This window comes from Acanthaster planci, linkage group LG20, assembly GCF_054643075.1.
Source record: "Acanthaster planci isolate LZ-2023a linkage group LG20, COTS_SCS, whole genome shotgun sequence".
NCBI classification, from domain to species: domain Eukaryota; kingdom Metazoa; phylum Echinodermata; class Asteroidea; order Valvatida; family Acanthasteridae; genus Acanthaster; species Acanthaster planci.
In genome coordinates this window covers 7,844,819-7,859,245 of record NC_141796.1, presented here as the reverse complement: position 1 = coordinate 7,859,245, position 14,427 = coordinate 7,844,819, and the positions used below count along the sequence as shown (strand labels likewise).

The 14,427-nt window shown below is 42.2% G+C and overlaps 1 protein-coding gene across 4 annotated transcripts in view; it reads left to right on the top strand.

Annotated features, from left to right (window-relative positions):
- Nucleotides 1–2,187: 2,187 nt before the first annotated feature.
- The window catches only part of LOC110974887 (AP-2 complex subunit alpha-2-like), a 36,226-nt gene continuing 23,986 nt past the window's right edge, over nt 2,188–14,427 (top strand). For all 4 annotated transcript variants that reach the window (XM_087130396.1, XM_087130395.1, XM_087130394.1 and 1 more), the window contains exons 1-4: nt 2,188–2,354; nt 3,879–4,004; nt 5,716–5,784; nt 13,285–13,427. In XM_087130396.1, coding sequence (XP_086986522.1) covers nt 3,941–4,004; nt 5,716–5,784; nt 13,285–13,427 — 276 coding nt within the window. In that variant the 5' untranslated portion in view covers nt 2,188–2,354; nt 3,879–3,940. The remainder of the gene's footprint in view (nt 2,355–3,878; nt 4,005–5,715; nt 5,785–13,284; nt 13,428–14,427) is intronic.

The window sequence follows — 14,427 nt, the reverse complement described above, 5'->3', positions numbered from 1 at the left end:
CGCGTTTGGAAAGGGTCGACAGATTTCTCGCCTTTTGATTGGCCAACGCGGTGCACACTCCTGGTGGGGCACTTGTGTGAATCGCCCGTATTGCTTAGTTGTGAGAAATGAAATTCTTTTCAAGAACACTTCGAACCATGCCGATTTATTGATGCGCTTTTCTATTACAGGGCTGACACACTACCGGATTTTGAAACGTTTACCAAGATAAACAAAGAAACAAACTGTTATCATGAATGAAATTAATCATTTGCGTGGAGAGAAAAAAAATCGATCGCGCTGAGGTTACAAACGATGAGGTAAGAAAGCTTAAATACAAATTGACGCACACATAAACACAAACACAAAACAAAAATGCTCGGATTCGAAGTGTAAACGGTGTTGCTTCATGACTCCTGAGGGGTGCACCCTCGTAATTAGGCCAGAAATATGTCCGCCGAGCTCATTAATAAAAGTTATACACTGAAAATATTCTATATTAGAGGGTCCTGAGAGCCATGGAACTGAGGAATTGAAGAAATATGAGACTGAACCTCTGGGCCTGACTCGAGGCTTCCAATTCTTAGCAATTTGGATGCAATCGGGTCTGAAAGTGGCACTATTTGAGCCATTTTGCAGAGGGATGGTTTTTCAAAATGGCTACTTTTCCGGATAGGGACATTTTCTTCATTTTAGTCGGTCAACCCCCCCGAAAATTGAAAGGAAAATGAAAGGGGACATGTGGAACATCATTTTTCAGTGCAGCCTGAACACCTGTGAGAGTTGTGAGTATTTTTAAAATATTTGTTAAGTATGGGGATTTATCGCAGCTGTCTAGGGGAATTTATTTGTAGTGGTGCACCCTGAGAGTGATTTGAGCCAAAAAAACTTCTAACACGGTGTCATTATCCATAACAGGAGTATAGCGCCGCCACTCAAAAAGCTCATTATGATTTTTATTAGTCACATGACACGTGTGAGGGTTGACGGCTGCAGTACATGCGTGTACACGACATAAGTGACCGCCACATGCATACATCCATACACGCTGCAGGCTCGTTCCGCCGCTCCGCCCATATTAATGGTTAGTTCCCATCCAGTAAAATACCGCTCGAACGTGATAACCTCCAGGCTCAATCAAGTCAACGAAAGCCTACTTGTAAGTTTCAAACGGATTTTTTTTTTCAAATTTCTCATTAAGTAACGTTATTTGATGAAATATTTTTTACAGGAAGATAAAGAAAAAGGACTTTCTGAAGAAATTGAATAAGCGAATTCATGACACTCTACATGAGTTGCAAGTTTCTCGTTATTGATTGGCTGGTACCCAGCTGTCAACAATGGAGTAACAGAAACTGGCTTGGACTCGCCACCAGCGAAAACTTTGTGATTCTATGCGTGCACTGTTTGTTGCTTTTATGTACAATTAAGTTACCGGTGTCTCTTACCAAATATTTTTGTATCTTGTATTGAAGGTAACGCAAAATAACCAGAATTAAAAAAAATAAAAATAAGCGGTAAAAAATATACAAAAACCCCATCAACTTCTTTAAAGTGGGTCTCGAGCGTTAGCATGACATAAAAAGTGAAGAAATGTGCTCCTTTTTTGGCTGCCATGCTGCGCATGTGTAGACGCGCGCTGTAGAACCTCCCAGGTTTACACCTTAGCATCGCTTCGAAGTTTTCTGTCTCTAGCAAGACGCTTATAGCCAGAACTGATCCGGTTCCTGACCCTTCATCGAAGTGACATTGCCGCACCAACAGGTACTGCGCTTCACAGTTTACAATTTCAACTTAATTAGTTCCGACGGCAGGAGGTGTACCCCATTTCACCACCCCTTTTTGTCCTCTCCCTCTTCGTTCAACCTTTGCTCATTTGCAAACTCTTACATACCTTTTTTTTTTTTAATTTTTTTCATTATAAAGTGTCTTTGAAATGTCTTGAAAATGTAAAATACGAAATAAATGCTCAACTGAATGTTGATGAACCTGGATATGCAATGTACACATTCAGTTCAACATAGGCCAACAGTAGGGATTGAAATATCAACGTAATGTAAAATTAAACTTCTAAACAATTAGTCTTTTTCCTTTTGATTACGTTATGTCCCTGTAACTGCCATGTGTAGGCCTATTCGTTTACTGCCAATCGATTCATCCCGAACATAATTTTGCATTCGAAGCAGACGAATCTTCGTTGGCAGCCGACTGCATTCTGGCGGATGAATTCTAAGGGAGGTGTCCTTTCGGTAATGGCGGCCAACTCGCCTTGGGAAGATTGAAGGCGTTGCTTCCGTCTACAGGTCTTCACCGACAGATTTTGCCCCATCCGGTTCTATTTTTTATGAATCTGAGAGTGACCAGAGGTTTGTCGAGTAAGTAGAAAGGGCTTGGGGTTTTTGAAACAATTTTCCTGTGTTTTTTTTGGCCTGTAATTCGGGGTTCTGATTTCAGCGATAAGTTAACGTTGGCAATTCACATTACCGCTTCGCCCCCGCTGTCGATGTCGTGCGTTTTGCACTTAGGCCTAGGCCTAATTTGTTGATGGCGACTCGCCCCGTCATGCCCGTAGTGGGTGGAATCAATTGGTGTAAGATTTGCCAGTTTTACAACGATGGGCAGTGATTAGGGCAAGATAAGCATATTTATCATAATGCATTAGGCCTAGGGGCCAACTTGGTTTCGATCCTCTGTGCTGTTTTGTGGGTTTTCAGGCCCTCTCTTCCATTTTTAAAATATTAATCCATTTCAATTCATCACGGGCATGGCCATTGACATGATTGATCATATCATGGAGGAATAAGATGTACATTTTCCTCCATGATCATATTCGTGATATTCATTGCACTCGTCATGCTCATGTCACCGGTCCATGACATATAACATTTGTACATGTAGGCCTAGGACTTGTGTGATGGTAAAAGCCTCTGGTCCATGACTGAAGCCATGGCCCCATGATAATCATGATATGAGGATGAGAAGGCTGCCCCAAAGTCCTGGTTTTAGCCTTTTTTGATTGCCCAATGACTGTGCAGTATGGACTTGGTGAACTGGTTTAATTGTGATGCTGTATTGTTACTCGAGCCAGCTTGAATGGTAATGATATGTGTACGTGCGTTTCACAATAGTGTGCCGCCAAGAGTTTGCAACTCGTGAGCCAATCACAATGTGCGAAATATGTTGACCCAATGCGCGCGTTTGGAAAGGGTCGACAAATTTTGCATGTTGCGGTTGGCCAACGTGTTTCAAACTCTTTGGGGCGCACCATTGTGAAACGCCCGTATTTATCTCATTAACCCTCCAATGCTGAAGTCACTCTTTGGGTCACTTGGTAAACACCTCAAAGAAGCACAGCTGTGTCATGTTGTGCACTGCACCAACTGTCCCTCACAGGAACATCAGATTGCACTTGTGTGCTGCCCACCAACTGTGCTTCAATGTGTCATGTGCATAATTGTGCAGTAAACCAAATGCAGTGAAGAGGACTGCACAAAAGACCCTGGGTCATTTTGTGCTGGCAACCAACTGTGTACACACTGAACCTGTGCATGTTTGTGTTCCATGTAGAAAACACATGAGAGTGACTGTGGGCACTCGTGCATATTTGTGCTGTAAAACCAAAGGAGGGTTAACATGAGGAATGAGAAGGAAATCAGGCGTTGTGGCATGCCTTGATAGCCAGTGTCATGTAACATGTTAGACTCTCTGACTGTGGATTCGTGTATATAAGATGGTGTAACATGTTCTCAGCACTACAATCGTGAACAGGCTCATGTATGCAGCGGTAGAAAAGCTTCTCTACTTTCTCATGACACTCTTGAAACCTTTAAAATTTCGAACATTTTTGGGGAGGAAAGAAGATGCCATCAAAAAATTTTCTCTTCTCTGTCTGCCCACAGACCCTTGGTTGTCAAGTTTGCCTCTTCGTTTGCCTGCGCTGGTTAGCCAGTACTGAGCCATCATGCCCACGGTCAAAGGAGACGGTATGCGGGGCCTGGCGGTCTTCATATCGGACATCAGAAACTGTGAGTTAGATTAAGCCCTGCCCTGCAGGTGGTACCGTAGTAAAAAGCCAAGTTCTGTACTTATTCGAACAGCGTGTGCCGACAGCGAAGTGTGACGAAGGGTCATTCTAGAACAGCTAGGTTGACCTGGTCAGCGTGGCTGGACATATCGGAGAGCTGAACACGTTTGAGTCTGTTGTTGAATGGCTCTGCCTTTTGTCAAACACTGAACTCGCTCATTTTCCACAAAAGATGAGCGCGTTTAATTTCTTTGCTATTTGAAATTAACTTTCACTTGTGTCGCAAAGATTTTGCCAAAGTACCTCATCAAGAAGTCGGTAGAAGTAGAAATGCTGAGGAAATAATCAGTTATCTCTGATCACAGCGAAACAAAAACAGGTCATGCAACAGCTTAGTTCAGCATGATTGGAATGAGTGAGATGTAAGTTAGAAAATGGCTGGTGTGAGCATACATGTGCCATGTGTAGGGTGAGTGGAAGAATTTACATGTACCAAACACATTTCTGGGCTAGTTTTGATGGAACCAGCTGAAATTAGTCTGGATATTGGGTTGGACCACGCACATTCACAATGTAAACGTGGCCGAATGGTTTATGAGATTTTTCTGTTTCTGACCTTTTGTACTGACGGCATTTCAGTAAACTCTGTGGCTTTTAGTCTTGACTTCAGACTCTTGGCCTTCGGTTGGACTTGGTTGCCGAAGAAATGTGACAAAATCTAGAGAAATCCTGTCACACCCCTACCTGTGTGGGCTTTTGTGGGATTTGTCATTTAAAAAGTTCTCCCCTTCCACTTTTCTTTGTTGGAAATGCACCTTGTGTTTTCTTACACAATTGCAAAAATTTTCCACCAAGCCATTACCACAGAATCTGACAGATCTGCAACGGAGATGCTCATTTTCATAGCAGACATTACAAACCACCTTTGTACAAATGATAACTATTTCAGTTGTGCCTCCAGGTCAATCCAATAAGTTGTCCAAAAGTTTCACTGAACTCGGCCCTTCAGACAAGTCCAGTGTGCAGCCCTCTTACCAGCTTCCCTTTTTTAAATAAGGGAATAAATATGTGCGTAGACTGGCTCATGAGAATGGACGGGACTCATGCCCGAGCCGCAGTCAGTCAGTCTCCTGAGTCAGTCGTAAACGATAGTTTAAGACTGGCCAAGCTTAAATTTGTTCCCATGCATAAATACCTTCTTAGAGAATCCAAAGAAGTAAATATACACATATGATGGATTTCCAGTGATTTTGTTCTAGAATTTACTTTCATTTTTCCGAACACCCCCGTCCATTTTGTGGAAAATTCCTTGTGCAAATTGACCAACTGGGGCACGCGTGGCAAGCTGCGGGCACACAGACTCTTGTTCAATCAGTAATCGATTAAACTGTCTCGTATCCAGATGCCAGCATATGATTTACGCAGCGGGCATCATCACTTCTCAGCGAGCATTATCAAATGTTAATACACTGTCGAGTTGCACGTTAGTGAATAGGGAGACTATCAAAGGTAGTTATAAATACATTGTAATAAGGTACAGTGTATTGCTCAAAATCCTTGGCCTGTAAAGATCTGCTACTGCAGTGGCTGGTAAATCCCTCAGTAAGATTGGAAATGTACTCACAGATGCACACCAACCCCGTCTTATTGCTTCATAGTAAAGATGGATTCAAATTACTCAAAATGTCTTTGATTTTTCCCCATCATCCTAGGCAAGAGCAAAGAAGCCGAGATCAAGCGAATCAACAAGGAGCTGGCCAATATACGCTCCAAATTTAAAGGTAATCTTGTAAGATCTTGATTTCTGGTGAGATAGGCTTTAGATCATAAACATGGCATATCTGGGCAAGTTTTGTACAGCTGCTGAGCTTGAATTTTGTCCTAATTGCACAAACAAAGCAAATTTACATGCACATGTATCTAAATATCGGTGTCAGGTACATGCATCTTCCACCGTGTTGCCTGTGAATTCACTTCAAAGGCTCATTAACAGTTGTACGTGATTTTTTAGATCAACCTCCGTAGTACTTGAATTTTGCCCTTCTAATTACATGTACACAAACAAAGCAAATTTACATGCACATGTATCTAAATATCGGTGTCAGGTACATGCATCTTCCACCGTGTTGCCTGTGAATTCACTTCAAAGGCTCATTAACAGTTGTACGTGATTTTTTAGATCAACCTCCGTAGTACTTGAATTTTGCCCTTCTAATTACATGTACACAAACAAAGCAAATTTACATGCACATGTATCTAAATATCAGTGTCAGGTACATGCATCTTCCACCGTGTAGCCTGTGAATTCACTTCAAAGGCTCATTAACAGTTGTACGTGATTTTTTAGATCAACCTCCGTAGTACTTGAATTTTGCCCTTCTAATTACATGTACACAAACAAAGCAAATTTACATGCACATGTATCTAAATATCAGTGTCAGGTACGTGCATCTTCCACCGTGTAGCCTGTGAATTCACTTCAAAGGCTCATTAACAGTTGTACGTGATTTTTTAGATCAACCTCCGTAGTACTTGAATTTTGCCCTTCTAATTACATGTACACAAACAAAGCAAATTTACATGCACATGTATCTAAATATCAGTGTCAGGTACATGCATCTTCCACCGTGTAGCCTGTGAATTCACTTCAAAGGCTCATTAACACGCAAAGCTGCAGATTGCAATTAGCAAAGTGAATCTGATTGTCCATTCCCATGCTGCCTGACAAGACAGATTTGCACGAAACCCTTTGGGAAACAGTTACGTTTTGTTTTGTATGCAAAGTCTGACAACTTGCATAAAGAAAGCCACGACTGAATTGCTAAATGCATTCATGAGGAGATTGTTAATGAAAAGAAATTGACCTTATTTACATGTTGCCACGTTGAATTGAAAGCCAAGTGAACCCTTTATTTTGGGGATCCTAAGAATAAAAATAAAAGGAGTGATTACAGATTGATTTCATGTACATTGATGATGATGTTAATGATCATGATGTCTGTACTTAGCATGCGCTTGTACATAACGTCAGTACAGTATTTTGACTTTGGCTCTCATTACATAACACCTGTTGGCATTGTGTGTGCTTGGGTGCACCCCGGCGATGCCGAGACAAGTAGCTGAACTCGCAACATCAGCTGCACAGCTTGGCCCGATGAGCCATTTGATACGATGGAGTTATCATGTGTTCGTCCCCACACACGTGCTGTGTTATTGCACAGCCGCTCAGAGCGTGGCTCGTCGATTGAACTAGGGTATTCCCACCTCATATTTCATTGCTGAGCCTGTGTGTGCACCGGGGCAGATGGGATACGCAGATAAGGTCGGCTCACACTTGACACATGTATTGTTATGAAATTAATATGCAATTACGGTGCCCATATGTGTACAGCGTATGCGTACATACATGTATGTACATTTACATTAAATAGGCCTACACAGTCTTGAGTTTTAAAAGTGGATTCTACAGTAAATGAAATCAAATAATGAAACGCATATTACTGCAAAACTCTGATGGATTACGCTACCCTTAAACATTGATTTTGATGTCAGTCATTAATTCAGTGCAAACACCGATCTTAAACAGGAAGGTTAAATTAAGAGAAGCCATTTGTTGTTAGGTACCGTATTTGAAACCGATGTGTCCTATTATTTGAAGGGCACTGGTACTTGCACCTGTACATGTACTTACATGTACATGTATGTATGTATGTATGTATGATAGTGTCTTGTGGAATGTAACTTGTACACAATTAATGTACACGCACCTGTTCATGTACTTCTGTATATGTATGATAGTGTCTGTTGTGGAATGTTACATGTAGGATTACACTAACGTACAGGGTCTACACATGTACATGTATGTGTTATTTATGAGGTATTAAATCTTTAAGAGAGTGTGCGTGCATGCCCGTCTCTGTCACTGTTCATAAAAATTCATCTTCTCTGTGGAATAGTACGATGTACGTGGGCACATCCACATATATCTGACATGCCTAAGGGGTGAGGGGCATTTGAAATTTATGCGTGTTGTGACAAGCAGTAATATGATCCCATTTGCCTGTTACCCTGGGTCTGACACAAGCTCCCAGCCCCTGGTCTGTTGACGTTAAGGAGGGGGGCATCAGACGGGGCCACTGGAGCGTGGGGTTAAGCCGGCAGCCGGGGCCCGGCAGTAATCACGGCCCGCTTCATTTCTCTCACGAGGCTGAGCTGCTCTGTCAAAACCGTCACCATGCATTTGCCAGTCATGAGGGCATTTCTCCAGTAGCTACTGGCCGAGTCCCCAGGTCACTCTCGGAGCTTCAGGTGCATAAATTTGTCATTAATAGTACCAGCAAACCCCAGTACTAGTAACCAAGACCTTTTGTCGCTTGCTTTGTGAATTCTTTGTTCTGTCAAAAGAGAAGTGTCAGCTGGAATTTCTTAAGCAGACCATTTTGGATTTATTTGCTCACATTCAGTACAAGTAGGGTTGTCACATCTTACAATGTACATGTACATTGCTTTCTTAAAGTAAAGAGATTTTCCAAGGAGAAATATTTTGGGAAGGAGATTAAAACTGCAAAGAGATAAATCTGCAAAGGGGTGTTCATGTATAGCACGTGAGTAACTCATGAGTAACTGATGTACGACACATGAATAACTCATGAGTCACTTGTATAAAACACATGAGTAACAAGTGCTAATACATGTTATACCATCTTCACTAAAGGAAAAGGGGGAAAAAAATAAATGAGTAAAAAATAAGTCAAGTGAAATGGAATGAGTCATTTTCTATGTTTGTACCATAATATACGACATGCTTACAATACATGTACATGTACCGGTATATTGCACATTTCAGTATCGACAGAATTGCCAGTGCTCTTTGTACCACATTATTCCAGTTATTTGGGACCAGAAACATCCTTATGAACTGTCTGCACTCCCTGGGGAGTATACCACCATCTGGGGCAACCATTTCAGGAGCCACCAGGTTAAATGATCAACCAATAAAATGTATGGTACATGTACAACGTTCACCTGTTCACGTGCATGAATGCAGGTAGAGAATTTCCAGTTGTGAAGAAAAAAAGGTCTAGACCTTTGTCCAGATGTTGTTACTCTGAACGAAAAATGATTTCGCTGAGAAGAATGGATAATGTAAACCCAAGTAATGGGCTTCATGTGCAGGACTGTTGCTCTGAACTTTGGCTCTGCTGTGTCTGCCAACATGTGCCTGTAAAGGTGCAGGCATTTTGGATTGCCCTTTGACCTCGGCGGCATGCACTTATTAACTGTTGAGTAGTCTGGACTCCATTCGTGAGCAGTCTACTAGTACATGTAGATTCCATTCATGAGCAGTCTGGATTCCATTCATGAGCAGTCTGGACTCCATTTATGAGCAGAAGAAGCACATGTATTGTAGGCGTAACTGTCTGCATGGATCCCGCCAGGCCCGTCCACTTCCACTCAAAGAAAAATAATGTAGAGGAAATGCAGTCAATAAATGGGAGGCTTCCTTCCTGTGTTGCTGAAGCTCAGTGAAGGTTGACCCTTGAACTACATGTACAGGTACAGCGTAGGCTGTAGCAGAGGAATCTCCTCTGTACCTTGTACATGTACATGTATACATTTTTCACAGGGAGATTTCATGAACTTTGTGTGCTGTTGTGTCACAGAACACTGTACATGTACCACACGCAAGTTAATTACCCATACATGTATTTGCCCGGACATTTTCTCTCCAATTCCTGTATTAAAATTGCAGGATTCAGGACTGTTAGGGATATTACAAGCTTTAACATTAACCCTAACCACCGAAGGGTTGCTGGACACAAACTTTATCACCTTGGAAAAACACTCTTACCTCACAGTACCCAATCCCACAGACTTCAACAGTACCTCCTGCTGCAACAGTACCCAATCACACAAACTCCAACAGGTCTTTACCTGTGTAATTTTGTTTGACTGGGTACAGCAGGCCCACTGCAGAGTACAAAGAGTATAGACAGGCAGTACCTATTCAAACAAACTCACACACCATCATGCTGCATATCCATTCCTGGCAGCTGGGATCATTGTGGTCAGAAACAATGAAGATTGTCCTTGTTATGGTATTTATTACATAATATTACATAATATTACATACTCACCATTTCAATGGGGAAACTTTCCATCATTACATAATCTTTAAAAATACAATACTCATTTGAAATTCTTGATGGTAAAAAGTGAGAGGGCCACAGTACCCATTCAGTCCAAATTCAACAGGGTACATGTATGTACAGGCCCACAGTACCCATTCAGTCCAAATTCAACAGGGTATGTACAGGCCCACAGTACCCATTCAGTCCAAATTCAACAGGGTATGTACAGGCCCACAGTACCCATTCAGTCCAAATTCAACAGGGTATGTACAGGCCCACAGTACCCATTCAGTCCAAATTCAACAGGGTATGTACAGGCCCACAGTACCCATTCAGTCCAAATTCAACAGGGTATGTACAGGCCCACAGTACCCATTCACACAAAATTAAACACCGGATAGTAAGCTACCAGTACCCAATGCCACAAACTCAAACACTTTACTGGTGTTGAATTCTGTGTGGTTAGGGAAGATTGGGTTAATACATGTACATGTGCAAGCTTGTGCAGTTTTGTCCAATGCCTCAACTGTGGATTCTGTCTATTCTGTTGATTTTAAGAATCTTTAAATTTACTCTCTCTCCTGTCACCCGTTTGAAATTTCACTCTGCAATTAGGGGCATATGAAATAACTCAAAGTTGCTCAACATTTCTGTGTGTGCTGAATTGTTTGTTCTGAGCAAAGACAAGCTGAGATGAGAGCTCGTTCCTGCCTGGATGTTACTGGTATGTTGGAAGTGGTCAGTGTCCCAGATGGATCGTGGCCAAGAGGAAATCATGCCCCTGAGTCTGTGTCCGAATCAGCTGGGTCATTCCGTGTCCATTCGTGGACCTGACTCTCACGGATAGAAAAGAAAATTGGTTTGCTGATTGGATTCCTTGGCTGGCTGTGGTACACATGTATGGCTGTCCAAACAAATTAGTCAAAAGTTCCTTAACCTGTGTCTCAAAAAGTAATTGACCGATTGACACCAAATTTCAGTTGGGGGGAGGTTCTCAAGGAGTCCAATCAGTCCACCAATTTTCATTTCAATCGGTGATGGTCAGGTCCGAAAGCCGGTTGAATCGATACTGACTGATCAAGCTGGCTGTGGCTGACAGTTAGAGAAGTGTCTGTGAGAAGTACATGTACATGTGGGTGTAGCCGCAGCTGCTGGCATTCGAGTTGGCTTCTACAGTTACGTATCGGTATGTACATGTACATGTATGCACCAGTCATTGCCAGTAACTGTCAAACATGCTGAAGCATGTGGGATTCCTGTATGTACTTGTACATGTACTAGTACATATAGGTATATGTACATGTATGTACATATACCGTGTTTAGACACTGTTGTATCCAAGACCATGCGTGAGACCACTTACCAGACCAGTCACCTGTAACAGGTTGAGCAATGGCAAAGGAATGCTTTTGTCGCAGTGATATGAATAGCTTGTGACTGGAGTTAGCCTGTTTGATATTCAGTTCTTTTCATATTGCGATATCGTGGAAAAAATATCGCGATATCCGATATGATCGTGATGACGTCATTTTCCATTCATAAAATAAACACAACCGAAATCACCACTATGTCTCGAGAGCCACGCTAAAAAACAAAAAGCAAAAAAGATGTACAGGCCTATGTATTATCTCTACATCAAGAACTCTTATATGCTGATGGAAAGCAAATTTCAACATAGAAATTGTGGACATCATGTATCATATCATGGCACCGTACGGAAAAAAGCCATTTCCCCGCACACATTAGTGGTAAAGTTCGCTCAATAAGGCAACCCCCAAAATGGACAGAGCACATGCGTGTTACTAGAGGGACTCTTGGTTTTGATGCCCTCACCTCATTTCTAAGTCTTCATTTATTTCTCATAAGTTGGCATGTTTCACTTGGTCCCTTTTCTACAAGACCACAAAAAATCCTTCTTTTAAGTCTGCAATAAAAATATCCTACTTCCGTATTGGTTTCCTTCGGTTGCCTAGAAGCATCAAGTGACAAGCCCCACATTGCTCGACTGATGCATGCACGTGGTTGAATACATCAATACTAGGGACCCCTCTCGGGATACACGCATGCATTCTGCCCATTTTTTGGGTCGCCTTATTGAACGAACTTAACATGTAGGCCGTTTTCCTATACTCTACTTCGTCTCCGTTCAGGCTTCAGCTGTTTTTTTTTACTAACCTGTCTTTTAAGTTGCAAGCGAAGTAGCATTTGATAGTGGCACAGAACATCAAGTAAGATGCAAAAGGGCCAAACATGACAGTTCTCCAACTTAATTGAAATGCTTCAGGCCCACAATCAGGAATTGGTTTCGGAGATGAAGCCTGAGACAGAGATGAAGTTGGGTACTGGAAAACGGCCGTGTACGTGTGTGGCGCGCGGGCGCCGTATGACGATCTCGAGTCCCGATTGAGAGAGCCGACTTAGCTGGAGTTTACTGTACAATACATCGCACGTGCATACAGTCAGTTGGTTTGATTCTGCCCCCTGAATACTTGTAAGACCCCTGCAGCTGGTGGGGCTAACAGTGACTTTGTGGTTTGAGGTTTTCAATGAAGTATGTGTGGCCTAAATGCAGTAATGCAGGGCTCAACACGTGGTGCATTGACTTCCCTATGTGCATGTACAGTACATTAGTTGGAGCTTATCGGGGTAATTTTCGGCATATGGATTTACACGATATCCCGATATGTGTTTTTACGAATGATACGATATCCGATATCAGCATCGTATTGAAATATTGTGAAATATCATCATATTGTACAGGCTAAGACTGGAGGACTTGTGTTGGGCCATCGTGGTCCTGAATGGTTGCTACTGGTATTATACAGAACTGTTTAATTTTGTCCCTTTTGCTTTTCTCGATTTCATCTCCATCTCGGGCTTCGTCTCCAAGGCCCAAAGCGTTCAGATTAAATGAAAGTACAATAACATTTGTTCTTTTGCATCATATTTGATGTTCCATTGGCACTGTTGGACCTACTGTTAGCCAACTTCAAAGCAGGGCGGCACCAAAAAAAGACGGAGACAAAGTTGGATATAACCTGATAACAAAACAGCCGCGGTGCGTTTGGAACAAGCCCGGTTTTTGCCTTTTGGTGACATCTGTCCGTTTTCCTGTCTCTCCCCCCTCCCCCCGCCCGCCCACCCTCTCAGGCGATAAAACCCTGGATGGCTACCAGAAGAAGAAGTACGTCTGCAAGCTGCTCTTCATCTTTCTGCTGGGCCACGACATTGACTTTGGCCACATGGAGGCTGTCAACCTGCTCAGCTCCAACAAGTACACAGAGAAGCAGATCGTGAGTTTTCCTGCCGTGAACTTGTTTTCAGCGTCAATATCAGAAAATGCAAAGTAACAGGGCATCACTGATTGATGAAATAATTGCCATTGCTTTTGTTTAATGCATGTACATGAAGGCAGGGTTGATTACACACATAGAACACACACATGGTTTTTGTGGACGTTAGATCAGCAACCTGAAAATTGTAAATTTTAGAGTTTCATTCATTTCGGTTTTTGCTTTTTATTTGCACTTTCTATAAAAAGTTAAAGTGCAAGATTTACATAAATTTCGCCATTTTGGAGCTGACTCTCTCCAGGGCAGCCACTCGTGTACATGAACCGAAAGCCCTTGAAAGTTCTCCCCCCCCCGCAATCTCACCCGAGGATCCTAATAGCCAGTCTTGACCAAATGAAATATATCACAGAGAGTTGTACCCCTTGATATCATTAATTCGACTTTGACTTGCTGGATATTGCTTCGGCAAGGTTCGCTTGTTTAAGCCTGGCTCGCTGTTCGCTAAAAAGCAAAAGCAAAAGTGGAGACAATTTGATGATGTCAGTGATGGTACTTTCATGTGCGCCACCCTGGCAACTTGCTTGGTATTGAGATGTATGCCGAGTTACGGCTTTGAACACAACACCTGCTTTCACATTCAAAGAACTTTATTATGCTAATAATAGGCCTATAACTTGCTGTTTCTTGTTTTTTACACATCAAACAGACCAAACATTGGGCATGTATTACAGACCACATGTTTGAAAGGCCTGTAATGTGTGAATTATGGCACATTTCCTTTTCTCATTGTCCCTACTGGCACAAAGCCACAAAATACATCTGGACTTTTGCCCATAACATCTGATATCCTTTCAAAAACTGATTATTTTCAATGATGCTGATTAGAATGATGTGTGTGGTGATGGGATCTGGAAAAAGCCTTGTAATGTGTGCAGTAATTCAGCGATTGAGGTACATGATCTGCCCTGCCCCCTATTCGCGAAAATCAGTTTTCTTTTTG